The 26,760-nt window shown below is 56.3% G+C and overlaps 1 protein-coding gene across 17 annotated transcripts in view; it reads left to right on the plus strand.

The window, feature by feature from the left end:
- Window positions 1-11,906: 11,906 nt before the first annotated feature.
- JAKMIP3 (Janus kinase and microtubule interacting protein 3) overlaps window positions 11,907-26,760 on the plus strand; it is a gene marked incomplete at both ends in the record, with an annotated part of 43,442 nt that continues 28,588 nt past the window's right edge. For all 17 annotated transcript variants that reach the window (XM_079701210.1, XM_079701219.1, XM_079701220.1 and 14 more), the window contains 2 exons: window positions 11,907-12,041; window positions 24,936-25,433. In XM_079701210.1, the coding sequence (XP_079557336.1) occupies window positions 11,907-12,041; window positions 24,936-25,433 (633 nt within the window). The remainder of the gene's footprint in view (window positions 12,042-24,935; window positions 25,434-26,760) is intronic.

A 26,760-nucleotide genomic window follows, 5' to 3' on the forward strand; every position in this document is an offset into this window, starting at 1 on the left:
CCTCCCCTCCCCAGGTGGACAGCTCTTGGGCACCAAACACAGGGAGAAAGGAGAGCTTTAACTAAAGTACTCAGACCACCAGCCCCCTCCAGCTGATTCAGAGATGCGTTTCTAATACAATTTTACTTCTTACGTTTAATAATTTATCAGAATTTGTAATATATTTGTGCTATTTCAACCAGTTATACAGCCATAATAGTTGCAATGATAACTCAACCTGAAAGACGTTTTTATAACCTCAGTGCTGAAGGTCACAGTAAAAAATCTAAATTTCCATTTATATGCATTTTCTTGTGCTGTAAAGATGTGATAGGGTGATCAATGAAAGTCCTTCAATCAAAAAAAAGTATCCCATTGGGGGCAATATATAACCTTACTCTGTGTGGTTGGTAGAATTTCAAAAAGAAGAGTAATAATGTAAAGATTCTACTACAGAAGAGGTTGTTGACATATTTTTTAAATCGATGACAGTAGGTTTCCAATCACTGTTCTAGTTTAGACAACTTTCATTGCTCTCTTTCAAGTTCACGAACCTTTTCTTCTGCGATATATAATTCTAATGTTAATACCATCCAGTGTATTTCTTGTCTCAGACATGGTATTTTAATCTCCGTATTACTGATTTGGATCTTTAAAATTTATTCCATGTCTCTTCTTAATCTGCTGCTGTTTCCTCTACCTTCTGGAGCTTGTGGTTTTATCAATACTGGCTGTTTTAACATCCTGGTCTACTAATTCTCACATCTGCCTCATGTCTGCATTTCTTTCTATTAGTTGTTTTTTTTCCCCCTCTCATTAGGTCCTATTTCCCGACTTCTTTGCATGCCTGGTAATTTTTGATTGAATGCCAGACATTGTGATTTTATATTGTTGGGGCTGAACTCTTTGTACTCCTTTAAATATCCGAGCATCATTCTGGGGCACAGGTGAGCCACTTGGGAAGAGTTTGTTGCTTTTGAGGCTTTTCTTTCAGCTTTCTGAGTCAGAAACGGAGCAGCTTTCACTCTCGGCTAATTTGGCTCACTCTTGAGGTCGCCCTTCTGGGGTCTCTCCCCGCTGCCTCAGGATCACAAGCCTTGAGGGGAATCTACCAGGCTACGCTGTGCCATGTGTTGTGGGGAGAGCAGGCCTGGACCAGGTGCTCCTTGGGGGACATGCTCCCTCTGAACCCCACTTTCCTCATCTGAAGAACCAGGTTTTGGCTGGTGATCCTGAGAGTCTTTCCTGGAAATCTGGTGGTTACACGTCTCCATTTTTATTTTATCTTTAAATTTTATTTTATTTATTTATTATTTTTGGTTGTGTTGGTCTTCATTGCTGTGCGGGGTTTCTCTAGTTGCGGTGAGCAGGGGCTACTCTACTTTGTGGTGCGTGGGCTTCTCATTGCGGTGGCTTCTCTTGTTGCAGAGCACGGGCTCTAGGCACGCGGGCTTCAGTAGTTGTGGCTCGCGGGCTCTAGAGCGCAGGCTCAGTAGTTGTGGTGCACAGGCTTAGTTGCTCCGCAGCATGTGGGATCTTCCCAGACCAGGGCTCAAACCCGTGTCCCCTGCACTGGCAGGCGGATTCTTAACCACTGCGCCACCAGGGAAGCCCACACGTCTCCATTTTTAAACGTGATTGGGCAGGTGATGGGTTTGGTAGAAGCAAAGCTGGATATAAACCCGGTCCTGTTATTTTCAAAACTCTTGTGCTGCCACCTGGAAGACATTTACAGCGCTCAGTGGTTTATAAAGTCATAGCTGCTGCCAGTTCTTGTGTCTCAGGAGGGACATCCAGGGGTTAATGTCAGGTAAGCCTTCCTCCCTGGACCAAATTAAAGCACCTTATACAGCACGTGTTTTGCCCCAAGAACCGTTCACTCAAGTGCGGAGGTGATGACCCTTTCCTCAAACAGGTGGGTGGTTTCTACAATCATTTAATATCATGTCTGTCTTCAATCCTGAGACTTGAGCTGGAAAATTTCAAATCATGCTTGTGATTTAAATTATAACTGAAATAGTCGTAAATACAAGTCCAAGATTTCCTTCTTTGCTCACAAAGTTGCGGCAGGCCTTCTGCTTCCAGGAAGACAGAGCAGACATGCTTCTCCCATTCCTCCTGTCAAGACAATAAAAACTCTGGACATTGGGTCTAAAACAAACATAAGGAGACTCTGAAAGGGGGCGTGAAGGAGGCATCTGGCTAGGGACCACAAGACCCAAGAAGATACAGCCTGGTGAGCTCCCTGGGTTTCCTTGGCCTCGTACATTCCGGCGTTGGGAGTTGAAGAAGCCAAATCAGACATACCAACAGGCACAGACAGAAACAGCCCCAAGAAAAACCTGCTCTCTCTGGCCAAAGGGCCAGCAGCAGAACAGCCGAGAATAGCCTAGCAACAGACGTCTTACTGAAGAGGATGTACAGATGGCAGATGAGAACACGAAAAGATGTTACCAATAGTGATTAGGGAAATGCCAATTAAAACCACCGTAAGATATAAATTGTACCAATGTTTTCTTAGGTCAATCTCCCAAGGCAGTAGAAATAAAAACAAAAATAAGCAAATGGGACCTAATCAAACTTACAAGCTTTTGCACAGAAAGGGAAACCATAAGCAAAAGGAAAAGACAACCTATGGAATGGGAGAAAATGTTTGCAAATGACGCGACCGACAAGGGCTTAATTTCCAAAATATACAAACAGCACATACAACTCAATAGCAAAAAAACAAACAACCCAATCGAAAAATGGGCAAAACGCATCTCCCCATACCTGGCAAACAAATGCAGTATTGCCTCACGAATTGATTGCTTCTCTGAGGTACCTACCAGTGTATTTGGGGAGAAGCTTCGAGAATAAGTTGGGGAGTGGCTGTCCTTCTATGAGACTGGAGAGATTCCACGAAAGAATCTGGACGTCATGAAGGAGGCAATGGTTCAGGCAGAGGAAGCGACTGCTGAGATTACTAGGAAGCTGGAGAAACAGGAGAAGAAACACTTGAAGAAGGAAAATAAAAGGCTGGCTGCGATTGCCCTGGCGTCTTCAGAAGACAGCAGTAGGACCCCGGAGGAATGTGAGGGGACAAGTGAAAGACCCAAACAGAAGCAAAAGCAAAAGCCCCAGGAAGCTCCTCAGGAGAATGGAATGGAAGACCCATCTGTCTCCTCCAAACCCAAAAAAAAGAAATCTTTTTCCAAGGAGGAGCTGGTTAGTAGTGATCCTGAAGAGACAGCTGGCAGTGGAAGTCTTACCAAGAGGAAGAAATCTTTCCCCAAAGAGGAACCAGAGGGGGACCATGAAGAGTCAGGAAACAAGAGGGTCCCCAAGAAAAAGAGGAAATTCTCTTCCAAGGAGGAGCCACTCAGCAGTGAACCTGAAGAGGCTGCTGCCAGCAAGAGCAGCAACTCCAAGAAAAAGAAAAAACTCCGAAAGCTCTCCCAGGAAAATTAGAATGGACATTTCCCTAGTAGGGGATAACTTGCAGGGATATTTCCCAACCAATCCCCTATAGCCCAATAAAAATAAGAACAAAAACAAAAAAAAGAAAAATGGGCAAAAGACCTGGATAGACATTCCTCCAAAGAAGACATACAGATGGCCAATAGGCACATGAAAAGATGCTCAACATCGCTAATTATTAGAGAAATGCAAATCAAAACTACAATGAGATACCACCTCACACGGGTCAGAATGGCCATCATTAAAACGTCTACAAATAACAAATGCTGGAGAGTGTGTGCAGAAAAAAGGAACCCTCCTACACGGTTGGTGGGAATGTAAATTAGTGTAGCCACTATGGAAAACAGTATGGAGGTTCCTCAGAAAACTAAAAACAGAACTACCATATGATCCAGCAATCCCACTCCTGGGCATATATCCAGACAAAACTATAATTCAAAAAGATACCTGCACCTCTATGTTCATAGCAGCACTATTCACAATAGCCAAGACATGGAAACAACCTAAATGTCCATCAACAGATGAATGGATAAAGAAGATGGGGTTCATATACATAATGGAATACTACTCAGCCATAAAAAAGAATGAAATAATGCCATTTGCAGCAACATGGATGCAACTAGAGATTATCATATTAAGTGAAGTAAGTCAGAAAGAGAAAGACAAATACTATATGATATTACTTATAGGTAGAATCTAAAATATGACACAAATGAACCTATCTATGAAACAGAAACAGACTCACAGGCATAGAAAACAGACTTGTGGTTGCCAAGGGGGAGTGGGTGGGGGAGGGATGGATTGGGAGTTAGGGATTAGCAGATGCAAACTCTTATATATTGAATGGATAAACAGAAAAGTCCTACTATATAGCACAGGGAACTATATTCAGTGTCTTTGGATAAACCATAATGAAAAAGAATATTAAAAAAGAATGTATATATATATGTATAACTGAGTCACTTTGCTGTACAGCAGAAATTAACACAACATTGTAAATCAACTATACCTCATTAAAAAAATAAAACCACAGTGAGATACCACCTATCGGAATGGCTAAAATCAAAAATAGCAGCAACACCAAATGCTGGCAAGGATGCAGAGAAACCAGATCCCTCACGTGTGGGTGGCAGGAATGCCCTCTGGAAAGCAGTTTGCAGTTTCTTAAGTGACTAAACATTCAACTGTGTACGATCCAGCAATTGTACTTCTAGGCAGTTGTATCAGAGAAATGAAGACTTATGTTCACACAGCAGTCTGCACATGAATGTTTATGGCAGCATTATCCGCAATAACCCAAAACTGGAAACAGCCCAGGTGTCCTTCAGTGGGTGAGTGGATAATGTGACCACACTATGAGTGCTACGTACACAGCAGTAAACACGAATGAACATGAACTCTACACACACAACTTGGATGGATCTCCAGAACTATGCTGAGTGAAAAAAGGTGATTCCAAAAGGTCACATACTATACGATTTCATTTCTATAACATTCTTGAAATGACAAAATTATAGAAATGGAGAACAGATTTGTGGTTGCCAGGGACTGAGGAGGGGATAAAGGTTGTGTTTAACAGGCAACAGAAGGGATCCTCGTGGAGAGAGGGTGTTCCGTAACCTGACATTTCCAAAGTCAGCGTCCTGGTCATGATTCTTAGTTTCTCAAGATGCTTCCGTGGTGAGAACTGCACTGAGGGTACATGGGATGTCTCTGTATTAGTTCATGTGGCTGCATCCGAATCTACAATCATCTCGAAGTTTATTTAAGAATAAGTCATGGCACCTCTAGGAAAGTTCAGTGTTTTAACTCATTCACAGGTGAGTCAAAACTGCAGCCTTGAATCACACACATCTCCTTCCAACAAAAAGGGAAATGCATTGGATTCAGTTCTGTAAACTAGAAATGATGACTCACCATCAAATTTATAGATAAAAATATGAGTGTGTTGAAGTCAAGGCAAAGATCTTGCGGCTGAGAACCACGGGCCTTGTGAGAAGAACGGGCATCTTCTCCACTGGAGGATCTTATCGTCTGTTGTGATGGTCACCATGGTGGGAGCACAGATGTCCCATGGGCCCTGTAGAAGCCCCCCCCCCGATGCATCCAGTAGGATGCATGTCAGGTGGGTCGGCCATCTCACCAGGCACGGGTAGCTGCCGGCCTGGAGCCCCGTCTGGCTCTTCCTCTCCTATGGCCTGTCTTCACAGTAACCTCCTGCCACGTGCGGGACGCTTGGGCTGAGGAAGGGACTCCTTACCCAGACGCTTCTCTCCCAGAGCTAGATTTCCTACACCTGATGATGACCAGGAACAGGGTCTCTGCCCACCACATGGACTCCTGGGCACTTCCTCCTCCTGGAGAGCCTGGACCATATTTAATAGGCTTTCTTAGGAGAGTCTCATGCTTTTGGGGGCTTGAGAATCATTTTCCAAAATATCTCTGGGAGGTCATGTTCCTGGCAGCAGGACAGAGTGGGCAGGGAAAAGGGACCACCCTGGTCTGTTCAGCCCTAACTTCCCGGCCAGGTGGGCCATGCCTGGTTCCTAGCGTTCCTCACAGCAGTTCCCACCAGAACCCGGAGGGAGGGTATTGGAAAGTTTCCTTTCCTTCCCTTCCTCCTTTTATCAAATGCCACCACCCTATTTTCTGCAAACTCCATTTCCAGTCAGGGTTTGTGCAAGATCAACACACATTTGACTTCTTGGAGAATGTTGCAGTTAGAAATAAAGGTTATAACCCAAACCCTCAATAATTCTAATCTCTCTTAGGAGACACATTAGAAACACCGCGCATGTTTCTAAGTGTCGCTGTCGGTTTAGCACGAGACAAGCCCCTTCTTCACACGTCTGATTTGATTAGCAGCAAAAGTCTTGATGTTACAAGCGAAGGGTGTTGCGGCAGAAGTCCCCCAATCCCTGACGATTTCCGGGCCGTGTCCAGTAGGATGCATGTCATTCCTGGGAGGAAATGAAGCCAGTCAGATGCTCCTTCCTGTGAATTCGCAGAAAGCCGTCCCCAAACTGGGATGTGTCTGAAGTCGGTGCAGGAAGGCGAGTTGTTTCTGAGCGCAGCACTGGGTGCACGCCGTGTGCGGTGAGACACCCAGCCTCCCAGGTCAGAGAAGCACACCCGGAGCACCCCTCAGCTGCCCCCAGGCTCGGCCGTTTCTCTCCTCCTTGTACCCTTGGACGGGACGCCTCTGCCTAGAGGACCCGGTGGCCTGACTTGAAGGTTTGCCAGAAAAGTCACTTTGATGGGGTGCTGTGCGCGGCCGCCTCTCTGGGCCTTTTGCTGAGCCGAGAAAACCCTGTGCTGGGCAGCCGGGTCCTCCTCGGGGTCAGAGCAGGACGGCAGAGGCCTCCTTGCTGGGCGGGGGAGGGAAGGGGCTGCTGCCCTCCTTGCTCAGAGCTATTCCGACCTCAGGACAAGAGATAACGCGTGGGTAGGGGCTCAGGGTGCAGGAACTTGGGGCGCTCGACCGAAGGCTGGCATGACTCGGCTCCCCCGGTCGTGTCCTGCAGGCACAGGCACTATGGCTGGCGTGGCTGCACTGGGGCTGCTCCGGTCCCTGGTCCCCACGAAGCTTCACGCTGTAGCCTCGTGTGCACCCCTCGGACTCCTGACCTCTGCCTCTGGCCCCTAGAAAAGTCGATTCAGCCTCAGCCTCTTTGCCCCGATAGCCCTTCGGAGGACCGTCTCCCGTCCTTCATCTGCGGGAAGGGCCCAGCATGCTCAGGTGTCCGCTGTTCCCAGGGTCGGCGATGGGAGGGCCTGGGGTGGAGACCCCCCTGGGCTTCTTGGTTGGGCAGCCCTCTGCCGCCGCCTGCGCCCCTGCACCACCACGCAGCCCCCGGAGCCCGTGCTAGTCCCCAGCCCCACGTCCTTGAGGCCGGGCCCTGCTGGGGGGCTTCCCCGCCCTGCCCCATGCTCTCCCTGTTCCGCCCAAGCAAAACGCCTCTTTCTGGAGGTCTCCAGGCGTGGGTCAGAGTCTTTGATCAACACTTACATCCAGCCTTGCATGACCAGTTGATTTCCCTCTCTGGGGGATGTTGATGTTTTCCAAGAAAAATGAATTTTAATGGGAAAGGGGTATCTTCAGGGTTCCTCCGGGGTGCACGGCTGGCCTGTCCCAGGGAGTAAAATGTGTCCACTCTGAGCCACAGACCCTTGCCAGCCCTGCCGCCAGGCTCGCGGTGAGGTGAGGGTCCTGCCTGGGGAGGAAGGCGCCTGGAACCCGCACCCCAGCCCAGTCTGAGTGCCCCACAGCCTACGCCCTGTGTGTCCGCCCCGCTGCCACCAGAGCCTGGACCTGTGCAACCCTCCTCCGGCCATTGGTCCCGTGGCCTGTACTTTGGAGGTCCCTGTGGGATGTGACAGGTGCCTCTGACCCTCCCGCACCTTGGATTTCCGTGGAATTGACAAGATCAGAAGCATCAGGTACATCCTTTCTTCTCCGTAGATAAACCGCTTAACCCAGAAAGAGTCCATGTAAATACGACCAGCTTTGCAAGGTCAAAACCCCGTTATGACCCTGGCCGCTCACCCATCGCTGGGGCGTCACCCTGGCTGCCGTCTGCGTGTTGGCGGTTTCCTTCTACCTGCACGTCGGGGGCAGCACACCAGCCCGGAGGCTCCACGTGGAGAAACGCTGGATGGAGGCCGGCAGGACAGGTGGGGGCCAGGCATATGGACCGGCTTCCCGTGGCGACTATTGCGTGGAGCAAACATGCTCTTGGACCACGAGCTTTGTCTCCTCTCTCAACCCTCCCAACGCAAAATGACTTATTCAGAGAGATCAGAACAGACCTCTTCTGCTTGTTTTATTACCTCCTTGGAGACCCTGAGACAGAGGCGGACAGACTGCGCTATGGATCCGATAATTTAACAACTTCTGACCAAATCGCGGCAAACGCGGTTGGTCTGGGTCTCAAGTAGGAGCTGGGTTGGTGCAGGGAGCACGAGAGGACTTGGTGAAATCCACCCCCATCTCCTGCACCCCTGGGCTTCCCACGTAGGCACACGACACTCGTATTTGGGAGGGTCTGATTCAACGGCAAAGATTGAAGGTGCCCAGTACTGCGACGCAGACTCCCATCACGGGAGCAGCGTGACTTGAGGATGCTTAAGTGAGTCTACCAGGCGGCTGCAGCCTGGTCACCGCCCCACGCGTGGCCGGTCGGACATCGCCCCGTCCCTTCCCACCAGCACCGCAGCTCCCAACCTTGAACTGAGCGGGCGGGAGCCCCGAGGCCTGACCCTGAGTCTGGGGGCGGTTCCACATCTGAGGTTCAGACAGCGTGGTCTGTGGCTGCACGTGGAGGGGACAGCTCCGGCCCACCCGAGACCCGGTGGTAGGGCTGGCACAGCACTGCTCCGACCCCTCCAGAGGGCAGTGACGCTTCCTGGCAGGAGTGCCCACCCAGCGGCCAGAGCATCCAGCAGAGCCCGAGGCCTTCCGTGCGCTGGGCCCCGAGGCCACAGAGGGCTCCGTGGAAGTTCGTGAGTGGCCACCCGGAGCTGTCAGAGCTGGGGAGGTGTGTGCAGGCCTGGCTGGGGCTCAGGGGTGGGGTTGCCTGGCTGGAAAGGAGAGCAGGTGCTGGGTGGGTGGGTCCTAGCGTGGGCGCCCCATCACGGGAGGTGGCCGAGAGGAAGGGGGGCAGGCAGTGGAGCCCCTGCGGACGTGTCTGCACTTAGCAAGCTGCTCCAGTTTCCCCAAGGGAGGGACAGGCACGGCCCCCAGTCCCCACCCTGACCACCAGCATCCAGTCTCCATGCAGGCGGCCCCTCCTGCTGTGACCTGTGACCACCATCCCTGCAGGATCCGTGCTCGGCCCTTGGCCCGTCAGCTGCCGTGAGGGCCCACGCTGGGTGGGCAGCTTGGGCTTCGCGGGCGGGCCCGAGGGTCTCAGCCAGGGAGGGAGAGCCCTTGGCAGAGAGCAGTGGGGCTGAGCCCTGGTGAATGCAGCCCCCGTGCGGGTCCAGGCCCACGCTGGGCAGACAGGGTGGTCACAAGGGCCCTGTCCAGTGGGTGCCCGTGGTGTCCTTCTCAGACGGCCCCGCTGCAGCCCCTCAGGCCTGCACTCCCACTGGCTAATCACGGGCCTCCTCAGACGAGAGCACAGCCCTGGCATGAGCCAGCGGAAGCCTCCGGCGTCCCCGTGGTGGAGCGCCTCGCAGTGCTGGCCGAGACCTCACCACTCCCAAGGCCTCTGTCTCCCCTCCGTGCGCCCTTTCTTTCTCCCAGGGTGACAGGAAGGACATGGAAGCCTGTGTTACGTACATAGCATCCGTGAGACCGTATGTAATCATTGCAGCTGGTGCTTTGTGGGTGTGGGTGTGTGTGCGGCGAAGCCACGGGGTGCAGAGAAGCACGTAACAGGGACCAGGGGACCCCGGAGCTGCCCGGGCACACGTGGCCTCCATGTCTCGGGAGCCCCGCCTCCCTCTCATGTGGGCAGTGGTGCCCATGGGGAAGTGTGGAGGCTCCATCTACCGAAGTGCTCACTCTCCAAAGGCTCAAAGCGGATGCATTCAGTACAAATAGGATGCGGAGGAGAGGGGGAGACCCCCGTGCTGCTCCCCGGGAGTCACCCTGAAAAGTGCCCCCGGAGGACGAGCATGGCCCGGGCAGCAGGAGGGGCCCTGGACGCCCTGCCTCGGGTGTGGGCGAGTGGGACCCCTCACGTGCTCCCAGCGGGCTCTGGGGAGATTTACTTTGTCCACACTCATTTCCATAAATAATGAGGTCAAGACACTTACCGTATTTGTGCCTAAATAGATGTTGGAGAAAACTGTGAACTTGCCTTTAGGGAGATGCCAGGCTGGGGCTGAAGATCCATTACTGCGTCGAAAGCTCTCGGTGCTGGGAGGCCAGGGTCAGGGTGGAGGCTGCTCAGCCCCTGGGGGTCTAAGCCAGCCAGAGCTGACGCCGTCTGCATCGAGCCTTCGGGAGGAAATAAAGGTGGACTGTGTTCTGGACCAGCCAGAGGCTGGGTGGGCGGTGCAGGGGCCTGGCTGAGGGGGCGGGGCGCGGAGGGCCCCTCTGCTGCCGTCCAGTGGGCTGCCCCACCTCCAGCGTCTCCCTCAATATTACTCTGCCCTTGGTTACCTGTTAGACAGCTGGTGATGCTGCCTCTCTATCCAGGAAAGGCCTGCAGAGTTTCATTTTAAAATAAGTAAAGAATAACAAGACCATTTTCAGAAAACATCGAGTAAATAGCAGTTGGGGAGGAACGCAGCCGGTGAATTGCACAGGCGCTGGGAATTCACTGCGGTCTGTGACAGGACACGGTAGGCGGGAGGGCAGGGCCAGGGGGCTGGGTCCTGGCACAGTGGCTCGTGAGACGGCGTGGAGAACAGGCTGGAGAGGGTCATGGCGGGGACGTAGGGAGGGTGGGGCTTGGTCCAGGGGAGTCGCTGTGAGACCGGGCCTGGGGACACTGCAGGGCAGCCATGGGGCCAGGTTCCTACTCACAGAAGGCTGCGGGCTGGCTGACGGCACGGCCCCCCACCCAGAGCTCCTGGCCAGTGGATCCCAGTGGTCCCCCAGGACCTCCCAGACCAGGGCCTCCCAGACCAGGCCTTGAAGAGCCTCACCAGGTGGACGGGACCCGCTGTGCACCTCAGCACGGGTGTCTAAAGCACAGGATGGAGGCCTTGGGGGACACTGGGGGCACTCTTGGATCTCTCTGTGCGGGTGAGGAAACTGAGGCACGGTGTGTGGCAGGGAATGAGTGCAGAGCAGGACTCAGCCTGCCTCTGCTTTTTCATCCAGGCAAAGTTGGTGGATGCGCCCATTTCCCACACTTGCGCTGCCGTGTGGGAGGAGGGAGGGGTGGCCCCAGGCCTGGGGGCAACGGATTCGGGCACAGGGCTGGGTGACAGATGAGCCGGCCCGGGGCGGGGCGCTGGCGCCCAGGGTGGCCCAGGGCACGTGCTCACCCGCTGAGTTGGCTCGGGCACCTGGGCTGAGGGTGCGACCCCTTCTGAGGTGAGGTTTATAGGCCCCGTGGAGGGGCCCAGGGGTCCCAGCCACCACTCCCTTTGGTGTTTCTCACCCACTGTTCCCATCAGGCTGCCACATACCCTTGTATGAAAGGCGGGCCTTAACTTTGGGTCCCTGGTGTCTTATTCCAAAGGGGCGAAGAGCAAACATTTATTAAGCGCTGGTTACATGTGAGGCAGGGGACTTGCTATTGCTTTGGTGGGGGGCGTCCCCGTCAGGGGTGCTGTGCCGAGCGCAAAAGGTCCCTGCGGTCCGGGGCTGTGACCTGGCGGGCAGTCAGGAGCCAGCCGTGACCCCGCCCACCCTGCCCGCGGCCCCGAGCTCAGGCCGGGCGCAGCCTGCTCACCAGGTGTGCTTTCCCTCCAGGTGAGTGAGAAAATGTAGCAGAGCCCCAGCTCGGCGTGCACAGCCCAGCCCAGACGAGCGGCCCGCCCCGAGCGCCCCTCGGGCCACCCTCACCATGTCCAAGAAGGGCGCGGGCGGCCGAAGCAAGGGGGACAAGGCAGAGGTCCTCGCAGCGCTGCAGGCCGCCAATGAGGAGCTGCGGGCCAAGCTCACCGACATCCAGATCGAGCTGCAGCAGGAGAAGAGCAAGGTGGGCCCCCCGTGCCCCCCACCGCCTCTCCACGCCTTCCTGGGCCCCCAGGGTCTGCCCAGAGCGGGGTGGAGCCAGGTCTCTGCAGATGGGCCAGCCCAGGTGGTCCCTGGGTCCCAGCGGCTCTCAAGGCAGCTCAGGAGCACAGACAGCTCTGGGGAGGGGGCTCCAGACCCACAGGGGAGCATGCGGACATGGGCCTGACCCCGTGGCAGCAGCCCTGGTCCTCAGCATGTGGGCCGAGGGGCCTTGTCCAACCACACCGTCCCTGGAACAGTGCTGCTTCCCCCTGAACTGTTCACAGTGGAATTTAACTCAAATATAACAGCCCCAAAGCAAACAGCCAGGCCCTGGGCTCAAGGCTTCCAGGTGTTGGGAGGCAGCTCTCCTAACCGACCCACTTGGAAACGTCAGTCCCAGACCCCAGCGGGCCCTACCTGGGCAGCCCTGTGATGACCCCCTGCCCCGACACCCAGCCCTTGGGGGTCCTTGCAGCCTGCAGGGAAGGCTGGGCTTGTGCTGCGGCTGAGGGGGTCCTAGTCAGAGGATGCCCTCCCCTCTCAGTGCCAGGCCAGGCCTGGGGGGCCGTCCCCTGACCCACACTTCCCTCCCTCTCTGTCACCTTTGTCCTCTCCTCGCTCCCCACCCAGGAGCCACCAGGAAGTACATGGGCTCTTGGGAAGGAGATGCTAAGAAGAGAAAATCTGGGGAGAGGGAGGCGTGGGGAGGGGAGAACGCCAGAGCGGGCTTCTCTCCCGGAGGGTTTGAAAGGTCCCTGGCTGTGGTCTGGCCGGCATAACAGCCCCCCAGCCTTGCCCTCCTGGGAGGCCCGGTCAGGGAGGGAGTCACGGGAGGTGGGGGCCAGCTGCTTCGCAACCTCCTGGTTAAATCACAAGAGGAATGGTATTTTGTGACGTGATGATTATATGGAATTCAGATTTCACTGTCAGTAGATAAGTCGTTAGGACCCAGCCCCGCCCGTTCATTTACACATCGTCTGCAGCTTAGTAACAGCAGCGCCAGCTGAGCCACAAGGCCTGAAATACTTAGTGCGTGGCCCTTTACAGAAAAAGCGTGCCGGCCGGTCCTGGTCACCTCCCTCCCTCCTAGGTCCCCTGCTCTGTGAAAGGGGACAGAGACAGCCCAGGGCCTCCAGCGTGGACACTGGAAGGCGGCTGTCACAGTGACCACGTGGCCGCTCCCGTGGCCAGGCCACCTCGCTGGGCCTGCAGGAGAGTCAGAGCCTGCTGAGTGCCCACGGTGAGGACCTAGGGAGTTGGGGAGCATCAGTGTCGGCACCTGCTCTGTGCCAGGTGGTCGCAGAGCCAGCAAGGACAGCCCAAGGGGCCCCGACACGCTGCCTGGCTGGAGCATGGGGCGAAGGCACGAACATCAGTGGCCTGGGATGGAGAGTTGTCGAGTGGTCCCCGGACGCAGAGAGCATCTGTTCCGTGCCCTAGAGGCACATGGGTGCTCCGAGCGTCTTGTCCTGACCAGACTGAGGGGCTGTGAGGACAAGCCTCGGACATCACTCTGGCCCTCCCCCTCCCCTGTTTGCAGATGAAAGAGAAGAGGGGCTGACTTGTTAGGAACCTAATGATAATGAAACCCTTTGTTTTATTGGGTAAAAATATAATAGCAATTGTCTTTTCAATGCAAAGAAACGCCACGTGATAGAAACCACTAAGTAATAGTACTTTTGCCCGAATCTCCAGATTCTGTCTACCATTTACAGCAGCATCATACATATTCCATGTCCAGCTTTATCAAAACCCATCCATCATGTGGCAGCCCAAGGGGGCGTGTGCCAGCCCCTGGCTGGCCAACAGGCTGAGTCTGGCCGGGTCGGAGCTTGCAGCTCTCCCTGGTGGCAGACAAGAGGCCTGGGCCTGGCGTCAGAGGCCCTGTTATTTATACAAGGTGTACTTACTGTCTTTTGAGAAGATGATATAACCTCTTGGTTCAAAACTCCAAAGGAAGAGAAGAAAAGGCCCAGCATCAGGGAGCCTCTCTTCTTCGAGTCCACATCCCAGGTCACCTCCCAGAGGGGTTCAAGTTACAGTTCCTTGAACACACCTGCAGGAGAGGTGCAGGCCACAACAGTGAGAGGCCCGCGTACCGCAAAAAAAAAAAAAGAGAAGAGAGGAAAACCCCCGCAGGCCCGTGGCCTCACCTTCTGCAGAACTGAGCTCTCCGAGCCCCGGCTGCTCTGAAGCCTCCACTTCGGGCTTCGCTGCCGAGAGCTGCCTCCCCACAGCGGAGCCGCCAGTCCACCCGGCCCTTCTGCCCCCCTCCCCTGCCTCCTGGCTGAGCTGGAGCGTGGGCTGGAGGGAACAGTGCCCCAGGGGCCGAGGGCGGACGTTCCAGCCCAGGGAGCACTGGCCTTCCTGCAGAAAGACACACCCAACTGGTGTAGGAGGTAACGACCCCTCATTTCTTTGCTCAGCCTCCGGGCCTGTGGCCGGCCCGGAGCAGCTGTGGGGGGCAGTGGAAAGGAGCAGCAGAGGTACAGGCAGACCAGGAGTGCAGGCCCGGCCGCGAGACCTGAGGACGTTCTCTGAGCCCCCGCGTCATTACCTGCCCCCGCCCAGCCTCCCGGCTCCCACTGGTGCCTCCCAGCCAGACCTGCACGTTCCCAGCCAAACATCATTTAAAACATTCTAGATGTGTTTTTAATTGTATTTATTTATTTATTTTTGGCTGTGTTGTCTCTTCGCTGCTGCACGTGGGTTTCTCATTGCGGTGGCTTCTCTTGTTGAGGAGCACGGGCTCTAGGTGCGCGGGCTTCAGTAGTTGTGACTCACAGGCTTCAGTAGTTGTGGCACGCAGGCTCAGTAGTTGTGGCTCGCGGGCTCTAGAGCGCAGGCTCAGTAGTTGTGGTGCACGGGCTCTAGAGCACAGGCTCAGTAGTTGTGGCTCACAGGCTCAGTAGTTGTGGCACACGGGCTTAGTTGTTCCGCAGCATGTGGGATCTTCCTGGACCAGGGCTTGAACCCATGTGTCCCCTGCATTGGCAGGCGGATTCTTAAGCACTGCACCACCAGGGGAGCCCCAACATTCTAGATTTTAAAAAGTGTGTGTGTGTGTGTGTGTGTGTGCGTGTGTGCAGGTACCTGCCACCCGGCATTAGCACGTGCTGTCATTTTGGATTTGAAGATGAATGAGCCGGAAGCTGGCAGACCCGCTGCCTGCCCTTATTTCCCCCGCACGGTCCTGGGTCCGAGCCCAGCCTCGCCCCACACCCACTAGGAGGCCTGGGCCTCCCTGAGACCGAGAGCAATGGCGCTGGTCCCACGGGGCAGCCGTCATGAGGATGTGGGCTCAGACATGGGCTCAACTCCCGTGAGGTGCTCCGTGGCCCCTGACGCGGCCCCCAGGGTGGGTCCCTCGGTTTCCGTCACTCCATCCCCCCGATGGGCGGTGAGCTGGGAGCAGCGCCCGGTTTCCTTCTCAGTGCAGGGCGGACACGGCGTGGGAACTGCCTGCCGTGTTTCCTCTTCGGTTCTTGCCTGCGTTTCCCTCCTCTCCCTACCGTCAGTCCAGTAAATAGAAGATGTGTCTGTGTTATCCTTGGAGTCTCTCCCGGGAGGGCGTCTCCTGCTGTGGCCGTGAGCAGGGCTGCACCAGCACCACAGGCAGCTCCCAGGGAATCTCCTCGGTTCTGTCTGCTCAGCCTAGAGACGGACGCTTTACCCCAAACACGCGGTGGCTTGGTGGTGCCTGCGCCCTGGCCAAGTGGGGAATGAGATGCGAATTCGATCTTTACGGCAAATGCTAACAACGTCCACCCTCGCCATCCTTCTGAAGGCTTTGCATGTGTTAACGTCATTGTTATAACCGCAGGACAGATGTGTGCAGCCAGCTCCCTGGACTTGGAGCCTTCTGTCCAGTTTCCAACACATTCCAGATGCTCCTGCGGCACCCAAGGAGGAGGGCCTGCTTCTGGACCTCATGATGGAAGTGGGTGGATGGCCAGAGGGACGCTTCCCTGGCCCCCGAGGGCCTGCACAGAACAGGGGTGGAGGCTCTCATGCCCCAGCGGTGGTGAAGGCGGCCTCACACCGGGCGCCAGCTCCCTCCTCTTCCCTATTAGGGACTCAGCACCTCGTCTTGCAGGTTGCGGTTTCCAGGGTCAAGAGGTCCCTGTGGAGCACAGAGACGCTGATGTACGCGGCAGCCGCGGGCTAAGCATTGCGGATTTCAGGCCCACGGTTAGTTCATCACCGAGGAGGACGTGCAAGAATGGAGACTCGACAGCGAAGAATGAAATTATTTAAATAAAAACAGGCCTCTCCTGCTGCCAGGGTGCTGGAGATAAGTGGGACCACCTCAGATGGAGACCCTTCTGAATAGAGGGAGGAGCTTAGCAGGGAGAAGCTCCAAGGGAGACGTCTCTCGGAAGCTCCAAGTTAACTCCACGTTGTCTTAAGGAGGGGGAAGTACTGGGATCCTTGAAGCGGAAAGAAGAAAGAATCATGGCGACATGACGCCCCTGTGTCTCCGTCACAGGCTCAAGGAGGCTTCGGCTCTAGGCTCGGCACAGAGCAGCCCCCGCTGCCTGCACCCCTCGGTCCCTCCTACAAGCCGTGCCCCCACCTTGGCCTGGAACCGTGTGTGAAGAACAGAGCAGACACACCCAAGCGTTACACCTGCTGTTACGAAACACACTAGTCCTAACTGGGAGGAGGGGACCCCATGGGGGGAGCCCTGTGCTGAAGTCCAGCCACCCCCCAGCTCCAGGCCATGGACGGCCACTCAGGAAGGACTTACTGAGCACCCTGCCCCCAGGACCACGTCCAGGTGGAGGGAGACATGTAAGAAAGAGGAACTGGGCAGCCGGGCGGGGTTACAGCCTACAAGTCGACATGCTGGGCTGTGGTGTGGTCACTCTGCTCAGCAATCAGGGAGGGCCTCCCGGAAGAGGTGGCCTTAAACCAGCCGGGACAGGGAAAGTGAGGAAGTGAAGGTGGGAACGAGGTGGGCTCCCGTAATGCAACTGGCGGCCAGGAAGGGCGGCAGGAGAGGTGGCCCAGGGGTCAGGCCACGGAGGGCCATGCAGGTGGGAAGGGCCTAAAAACGTACCGTCTGGACCAGGACGTTGGAGAGAGACTGAGATCCACAGGGGACCATGAACTTGGTTGACAGCTGCCTTCAGACTAGGTATGTCCTGGTCACCAGCTCAGCGTATTTGTTACCGTTAAGTCATGTGAAAAAAAGCATGAAGGTCATTGTCTTTCCAAAGCTAGTGAGGTGGGTGATGTAGATGCCAGCGTGTTGCCTGTTTCACAATGAGGAGGGGGTACAGTGGGGAAGCCGAGAGGGGGAGACAGAGAGCAGGGAGAGGATCCCACGCCAGCAGCGGGAAGCCATGTACACGCGGGGCTGGGGCCCGAGGGCGCTGGGACGTCTGCCCTGTCCCTGGAGAGGGGTGGGTGGGATAACACGGGAGTGATCTCCAAATCCACAAATCCCAGTTATGCCCCAAACTCCTGTGGGAAACCCCTTCCCCCCACACCCACACGGGAATGCTACGTCCTTGCAACAGCTCCAGGGGGCAGGCTGCAGACTTCGACTTCTCGTCTCTGTGGACAGAGCCACTTGGGACCTTGTAGGCAAAACCACTGCAGAAAAGAACACACCGAAAACAATAATGAGCCAGAGGAAGAATGCCTCCCCCTCCCCTGATAACCTGAGAGACCAAGAAGCAGGACCAAGTGTTCAGGAACCTGGCCCGACATGCAGAAGACCACAGGCAACTCACAGCGCCAGGAAGCATGAGGCTCGTGGGGAGTCGGGGCGCATCCATTTATTCAGAGGGGAGCTCGGTTACACGTGAGTCAGGAGTGGGACTGTGCCCTTGTCCCATCTTTACACGCACCTGGGCCAGGGCACCTGGCCAGGGAGCCTGGCCAGGGAGGGGGAGGGGCAAAACCAAGCAGACCATCTGACGTGGGCCGGGCTGCGGGTTCTGCTCTAGTGTCTGTTCCTGAAATGGACCCCAATTGTAGAGCAGCCATTGGAGGTTGGCAGGAGATAATGTTTCTAGAAGTAAGACCACAGAGGAAAACATCCTTGGGTTTTTTTTTGGATTTTTATTTTTATTTATTTATTTTTTTATATAGCAGGTTCTTATTAGTCATCCATTTTATACTTATTAGTGTATACATGTCAATCCCAATCTCCCAATTCATCCCACCACCACCACCCCCTGCCCCCCGCCACTTTCCCCCCTTGGCATCCATACGTTTGTCCTCTATATCTGTGTCTCTATTTCTGCCCTGCAAACTGGTTCATCTGTACCATTTTTCTAGGTTCCACATATATGCGTTAGTATACGATATTTCTATTTCTCTTTCTGACTTACTTCAATCTGTATGACAGTCTCTAGATCCATCCACGTCTCTACAAATGACCCAATTTCATTCCTTTTTATGGCTGAGTAATATTCCATTGTGTATATGTACCACATCTTCTTTATTCATTCGTCTGTCGATGGGCATTTAGGTTGCTTCCATTGCCTGGCTATTGTAAATAGTGCTGCAATGAACCTTGGGGTGCATGTGTCTCTTTGAATGATGGTTTTCTCTGGGTATATGCCCAGTAGTGGGATTGCTGGGTCATATGGTAATTCTATTTTTAGTTTTTTAAAGAAGGAAAACATCCTTGCTGGTAGAAAAGTGATGTGTCTAAAAGTCGCTCGTGAGCAATGAAATAGGATCCCTCCCAGGGGCACTGTTTTATCCGTTCAGCTTAAACTTCTATAGGCCCCTGAGCTGTCTCCAGGGCCCCGCACGTTTGTTAACTGGCCTTTGAGAGCTCCAAATGTTTGCGCCATTACATGTGGTGGCCGTTTCCACTCAGAACGGGTGTTGCACAGACCGCACCAGAGCCCTGGGACCACGAGGCACGAAGCTCTTGGCCGCAGTGCCCAGCGCACCCTGCTGCCCGGCACTGAGTGTGGAGCGCAGGGCCCACCTGTGGCCGGTCCGACGCTGCCATTAAAGAGATGCACCTTCTCTCTGCAACTTAAATCAGCAACAGCACAATCTCAGCTTTTAAACGTAATTGGATTCTGATACCTTCTCTTCTCATGAAAAACATCTGACAAACAGCATCTCCATTCTGTTCATCAGTTTGTCGGTGGAGGACCGTGTCCCCAGGCTCTGTCTTTCCGGCATAATGACTGCCCGTCACTCTCAGGGACATCCCGGTCAGGACTGTGCGTGTAGCCACCCTGTCCTGTGACACCTGCTCTGTGCCAGGTCTGTGCTGGTCACGAGCCGGGCGTGGTCCATCCTCATAGGGCTGTGGTCTGGCCTGAGCATTGAAGCCGGTCTTGACCAAGGACAGTAGCACGGCAGTGTCCACCGCTGCTGAAACGGCCGACCTGCGAGCTGCCTGGGCCGTTTCTTTCTAAGAGCAGGTCTGAACCATTTGGCGGGTTGGCTGGGTGGGGTCCCGCCATGCCGGCGCCCCACCTGCTGGGAAAAGGCTGCCTCAGCCCCATGTGGGACTCGCCAGTGTCCCCCCGTCTCCAGCCCCAAGGTTCTTGTTCTTGTCCAGTTTCCAGGTCTGCCCTGATGCTGTCTGGAGTCCCCTCCTCTTCCCCTGAAGAGTCCCAGGCCCGTGGTGGCCTGCTGGGCCCTGGTCCAGCCCCCGTCACTCCCACTTCACATGGGGCCGCAGCACCAGGGCCTCCACCACGGGCTGACCCCGAGGTCCCGTGAGGGGAAGGCCGGAGCATCCATCAGAAGCACATCCGGACGTCCAGCCATTCCGTACGGTCAGGCTGCCCGTCTGTTTTCACCTGGCAGAGGGGCTCGCTGGGCCTCACGGGACGGGACCCGATTCCGGGCAGACGTGAGTGGGAGGAGGGCACCTTCAACCCTTTTACTGGATGCTGCGGAACAACTGGTTTTAACTGTCCTTCTCACGTACTTCACAGCCCCAGAGAGCACACCCATGTGTGCGTGTGAATGTACACGTGTCTGCGTGTGTACACACATGTACACGTGTGAGGACAGGTGTGCGTATGTGCGTGTGCATGGGGGGTGTGTGTGTGTGTGTGTATGTGTTGGGGCCTCTCTGGGGTGATCGGCAGGACTAACGGGCTTGGCCCCGTGTTCCTGGGCTTCCCGCAGCCCCTCCAGCTCTCCCCAGACTTCGTGTTAGACCCCAGGGGTGGAGCCACGACGACTCTCCTCCTTGGCCTCACCTCAGACTCACCTGGACAGGAAATTTAAAGCAGTCCCAAGGCCCAGGCCACCCCTTGCCCCATGACAATATGTCATCATTTTGGGGTGTGAGATGCAGGCGCCCGTGTTTTTTAAAACTTCCCTGGTGCTGCCGTGCAGTCAAGGTGAGACCCGCTTGCCTGAAGGGTCTTTGCCCAGAAAAAGTCTCCTCTGCATCGGAGGCTGTGGCTTGATTTCCAGGAGAGGTTCAGTGAGAACTGTGGAGTTTGGAGGAGAAGCTGTTTATTCACGTGCGGGTTCGTGGAGCAGACAGGGTTCCACAGGGAGGAGGAGCCCTAACGACAAACGCACCCTCCCTCCATCCTCCTCCTCCCCCTCCCTCCTCCCTCCTCCCTCCCCCTCCCTCCCCCCTCCCTTCCCCTCCCTCCATCCTCCCCCTCCCCATCCTCCCCCTCCCCATCCTCCCTCCTCCCCGCCCCCTCCCTCCATCCTCCCCCCTCCCCATCCTCCCCTCCCCATCCTCCCTCCTCCCTCCCCCTCCCTCCTCCCCCTCCCCGCCCCCTCCCTCCCCTCCCTCCTCCCTCCCCCTCCCTCCTCCCCCTCCCCTCCCTCCTCCCCCTCCCCTCCCTCCTCCCCCTCCCCTCCCCCCTCCCTCCCCCTCCCTCCATCCTCCCCCCTCCCCATCCTCCCCTCCCCATCCTCCCTCCTCCCTCCCCCTCCCTCCTCCCCCTCCCCGCCCCCTCCCTCCCCTCCCTCCTCCCTCCCCCTCCCTCCTCCCTCCCCCTCCCTCCTCCCCCTCCCTCCCCCTCCCTCCTCCCCCTCCCCTCCCTCCTCCCCCTCCCCTCCCCCCTCCCTCCCCTCCCTCCATCCTCCCCCCTCCCCATCCTCCCTCCCCATCCTCCCTCCTCCCCGCCCCCTCCATCCCCCTCCCTCCTCCCCCCCCTCCCCTTTCCTCCCTCCCCCGCCCCCTCCCTCCTCCCCTCCCCTCCCTCCCCCCTCCCTCCTCCTTCCCCCTCCCCATCCTCCCTCCTCCCCGCCCCCTCCCTCCCCCTCCCTCCTCCCTCCCCCTCCCTCCTCCCCCTCCCCTTTCCTCCCTCCCCCGCCCCCTCCCTCCTCCCCTCCCCTCCCTCCCCCCTCCCTCCTCCTTCCCCCTCCCCATCCTCCCTCCTCCCCGCCCCCTCCCTCCTCCCCTCCCCTCCCTCCCCCTCCCTCCTCCTTCCCCCTCCCCCTCCCTCTTCCCCGTCCCCTCCCTCCTCCCCCCTCCCCCTCCCCCCTCTTCCCTCCAACTCCCCTGCCCTCCCCTTAACCAAAGTGAACTTCGCTCTGAAAGGGAAAAGAGGCCAGTCTGTGAACAAGGCAGCGAGGGGGAAACGTGCTGAAAGATAGTGATAAAAACTGGTGCTTATTTGCAGGAGTTGATGGTCTGCAAGCAGGTTCCTGTGCTCTTCTTACTCCCAGCCTCTGAGGAGGGTACAGTGAGGCCGAGGGTATCACAGAGCTGCTGGGAGCTCCTAAAAAGTTCTGCGTCGTGGAGAGACGTTTGAGCTCAGGGATCCGGGTCATGTTGGTCGATCTCCAATTTTCAGTGCTATTTGGGGCCAGGAGCCTTTGACCCCCTCCCCCCCAGCACGCTGTGTCGTGTGACCTCTGCTCACTGCTCCTACTCTGCCCCCTTCCCCCCTCCACCTGCTGGGGCCGCACACCTGTGCACACCCTGCGTGCCCGCCATCAGCCGGTCTCTGTGGCCAGGGGAGCTTGTCGGTTCGGTCCAGACACTAAGGGAAGGAATTCACTGCCCCTTAGTGGACGGAGCCTCAGAAAGGAGAGGGGCAGTGAGCGCGTGGCAGAGACAAGTCCCAGTGCGCTCACGGGCGCCTCCTGGCCGGGCTCCCAGGAAGCCACCGGACTGGTCCTCATGGTCAGTGCCTTTGCTCAGAGCTGCAAGTGAGTGAACCCAGCTGAGCGCCAATTCCCAGCCACAGAAGCGTCTCCCGGGACCCTCACTCATTTTGCTTGTTCTTCTCTCCTTCAGCTGCCAGATCCCTTCCTCTCCAGCTTCCAGTAACCACAGTGGCCGTTGTGGAGGCAGGGGTTCCAAAGGGAGCCCAGCCGTGCTGTTGGCTCTGTCAGAGCCAATTGCTCCAGCAGCATCGGGGCTGCTGCGGAGACGGGCAGGGAGGCAGGGAGGCCGGGAGTCTGGGAGGCTGGGAGGCCGGCCCCGTGTCAGCTCATTTTTTGCCAGGCCTCTCATGCAAGTCTGATGTGGGCTCTGGCAGACACCTGTTCCACAACAGAGTCACGGGCACTGGACTGAAGGATAACCACAGGCGGGCGTAGTCTCCATTTTCACTCCACACAGCTTAGCTCAGAGTCAGGGTTAAACCCCATCTAACCCTGAACTGTTCTGCTATTTCTCTCTCCTCCACTCTCTCTCTCTCTGCTCCAAACAAAACAAAAAACACACCTCTATGATACATGCTACATCATTTTTCTTTTCTCTGCTGGTTCCCATCCAAGAGGGTGTCCTGAAGGTGGCTGTTCCGTCATCCATCAAGGGGAGAGAAGCTGGGCTCTGGATCTCAGGTGTGGTGGCGCTTCTGGCTCCACCACGTCCAGCTTCAGGACCCACTCTGCCGACCCTCCGCACCCCACCCGCTGTAGGGACGGCAGCACCTCCCGCCCTGAGCAGGTTCTGAAATGGCACCAGTGGGCTCCCCTAGAGAGTCACCACGCCCACACGACTGAGAAATACCTCCCCCCCTCCAAATCTTGCTTTTCTGGGTGTCTTGAACTTAATTTAAACTGGACAAAAGGGAGATTCACTTAAATGGAAGATGAATAAATATCTGTCTGCTCGGGGCTTTCAGGAATAGCCCAGTTCTCCAGGCAAGAACCCAAACAGCTGGGCCAGTGCTCACTGCACCCCGTGTGCCCCTGGGGACTTGTCAGGGGCCCCGGTTATTAGAGTTTCTGCAAGCATTGCAGGGTCTGAGCCATCCTAAGGGAAGGCTCGGGACTGAACCCCACTGGACAATAGGACTGCCTGTCGGGGTGCACCAGCTGAGGGAGTCAGTGTCCCAGGTCTGCCCTAAAGGGGGAAATAACAGAGGACAAGGTGGCCACGGTCCCCACCTGCTCCCGGGGAAGCCGGCCCTGGCAGGGGAGGCAGACAGCTCAGCCACAGAGAGAGAGAAATAAGGCACTTCGGGAGTGACGACTGCTGTGAAGACAGTGACACTAAGTAACGGGGTTGCTGCAGTGGGCCCGGAGCTCCTGACCCCGCAAGGCTGCAGAGGCTGCCTCCCGAGACCGCGGGAGAGCACTGGGGGCTGAAGCTGGGCCGGGCCGGGCCGAGCAAGCCAGGAGGGTGGCAGCAGGCGCACGTCCCGGGGTCGTGGGGTCAGAGCCTACACGCCTCTGCGGGGAAAGAACACAAAGCGCAGGGCGTGAGTCCCCAGGGAGCGGGGCTGTGGCCCATGCCTCGTTCTCCCGCAAGGATGTGCCCCGTGGGTGGCACGGGGTCTTGCAGATGGTGCCCTCTTTCCTGGGGCTGGGAGATGGTGCTGCTTTTATTCTAAATGCACCGGGAGATGGACGGAGAAGAGGGTCACACGGGGACCAGAGTGGCGAGCTTCGTGCTTCCTGAGCGCTCTCCGTGGAGAGTGGGTGGTGGGGAAGGGCGGTAGGAGGCAGCGGAGGCCTGGGGGCCGTGGGGGGGGCCAGGGAGGGGACAGACACGCGGTGCACCCTGCAGGTGGTGGTGGCAGGACTCGCTGACGGCACTGGGGTGACGTGAGCCGAGGATGACAGCCCCCCTCGAGGTGCACGGACTGAGAACACAGACCTCTGAGGCTGGTGGGGGGGAAGTGAAGCGTCCCTCCGGACACACTGAACGTGAGGGGTCTGTAGGGGACTGCGTTTCTCAGGGTTCTGGCAGGAAGCGGAGGGCACCCTTGGTGTGTCTGGGGAGGGGTGGCAGGGCTGTGAACTCAGGTGTGCCTCCAGCCGGGCTCCTCCTGACTGTCTGCCCCTCACCCCCCACGTAGACCCGGGGCAAATCCGGATCCCAGCCATTCTTTCATTCCCTAAATAGATTGTGAGCGCTGGCTTCATGCCACATGGTGTGCGGTGGGGTCATTCAGCCAAGGTCAGAGCTTTCAGATGGAAATAAATCATTCAGTACAAAAAACTGAGTGTCCCCCAAAATCTAGACATCAGACATCGTGTAGACAGACAGTACAGCTGCCTAGATCGATTTCTCCATTTGCCAAGAGTGTCACAGAAGGTAAGCGAGAGATCCCTTTATTGGGGCTGAAGGGGGAGGGGCCGAAGCCATCTGGAGGGCAGGAGCCCGCACTCCCCCCTCCCCCGCTCCCCACGGGCTGTGCCCATTCCTTGGCAGATTCATCTGAGGTGAGGGTTTCACCCTCCCGTGCACCACAGATTTCTGGGGGACCGTGTGTGTGCGATTTTACTTCCCAGGCTAGGGGGGCTTCCAGGCTTGACGCCTCTGGGTGCATATTCACGCTGTCCCCAACAAGGCTTGGTCCTGTTGTCAAGGCACGTTTTAATGAGCCGTCCTTGAATAGACGGTTGCTCCCAAGTTTGCAAGAAAAGCCACCTTCCCAAAACTTGCGCTTGGGTTTCGGCCAGCGCGGAGTTTGGCTCACACACAGTGGGCGTCGCCCTGGTCTTGCAGGTCGGCCGCGTGGAGAGGGAGAAGAGCCAGGAGCTCAGGCAGCTGCGCGAGCACGAGCAGCGCAAGAACGCCGTCCTGCTCACCGAGCTCAAGACGAAGCTGCACGAGGAGAAGATGAAGGAGCTGCAGGCCCTGCGCGAGACGCTGCTGCGGCAGCACGAGGCCGAGCTGCTGAGGGTCATCAAGGTCAAGGACAGCGAGAACCAGCGGCTTCAGGCGCTGCTGCACGCCCTGCGCGACAGCGCCCCCGACAAGGTGCGCACCGTGCTGCTGTCCGAGGCCAAGGAGGAGGCCCGCAAGGGCTTCGAGGTGGAGAAGGTGAGGATGCAGCAGGAGATCTCCGAGCTGAAGGGGGCCAAGAAGCAGGTGGAGGAGGCGCTGACGATCGTCGTCCAGGCCGACAAGATCAAGGCCGCGGAGATCAGGAGCGTGTACCACCTGCACCAGGAGGAGATCTCCCGCATCAAGAAGGAGTGCGAGCGGGAGATCCGCCGGCTGGTACGTGCGGGCGGCGCGCGGGGCGGGGCGCGGGGCGGGGCGGGGCCAAGGGGCAGGCACCGCTTCGGCCTCGCTCTCGGTCAGGGTCCCCCGCACAGCGCACCTCACACCCCTACTGTTGGTTTGCAGACTGCAGAGCTGGCTGCTAAAAACAGCGGGGTGCGTTTCAGAACTCACCACAGTCAGCGCCCCCCAGGGCCGGGGAGGCTGCAGTCCTCTCCCCTCCACCCACCCAGCTTTCCTTTCCAATTCCAGCGTGGCCAGAACAAGGCACCTGCAAAGGAACCCCCCTGTTTCCTGGAAAGGGTTTCTGAAAGGTTCCCCTTCTCACAGCCCCAAGTTAAGCTCAAGCCAGGCAGGGGCTAGTGTTTGATGGCATGAGTCCCACACTCCATAACTAGCAGGTTCTGTGGTCTGTGAGCTCGCTGGACCCAGAGAGGTGAGACCAGAGGCCCACGGCTGATGGTCATGGGCCCCAGGCCCTCCTGACATTCCCAAGCTGTGCACTGTCTGGGAAAGCGTTGCCCTTTGCGGGTCAGGAACTTCATCGGGTGCATCCTGCTGGCTCCAGAGACCAGGTGCCCAATAGAAGCGTGTATATATATGTGTGTATATATGTCTCTGTGTGTATATTTCACATATATATATATATATCTTTCATATGTATGTCATTGAAGACATACATGCCTGATAGCAAGAAGACCAATACTTCCCTTTTGAGACCCGCCCCCCCAAGAGTCCCACAGCTCCGCGTCTGTCTCACTCAGCCCGGTGGGGAGGGAATGGGCGGTGGGGTCACATTCCACCCACCGCATCTCCCGCCCCTTCCACCAGGTGTCGCTGTTGGAAGCCGGTCCACAAGGTGCTGCCCCACCGGCATCAGGACCCAGTGCCCCCCATCCACCTCAGCTACTATTCCCAGAGCCCAACCATATTATAGAACAATATTCTATATTATATTATAGAATATACAAAATAATTGTTTCCAGTTTTTATGGGGTATAATTGACACACATCACTGTATAGGGTTAAAAAGTGTACACATGCTGGTCTGACTCCCATGCATGTGAAATGATCACCCCCGTGAGGTTAGTCAGTGTCCACCAGTTCATGGAGACACAATAAAAAGAAAAACCAAAAAAAAAATTTAAAAAATGTTTTCCGTGTGATAAGAGCTCTTAGGAAGGAACTCTTAGGATCTACTGTAGTAACAGCTTTCATATATTTCAGTACATATCAATGTTCTGTTTTTGTGCAATTTAAAGCAAATAATGAAAAACACACATGAAGTCTCAGCCATGTGCCCAACACACAGGAGGTGCTCCCA

The sequence above is a fragment of the Hyperoodon ampullatus genome (genome assembly GCF_949752795.1).
Source record: "Hyperoodon ampullatus genome assembly, chromosome: 1".
In the NCBI taxonomy this organism is placed as follows: Eukaryota; Metazoa; Chordata; class Mammalia; order Artiodactyla; family Ziphiidae; genus Hyperoodon; species Hyperoodon ampullatus.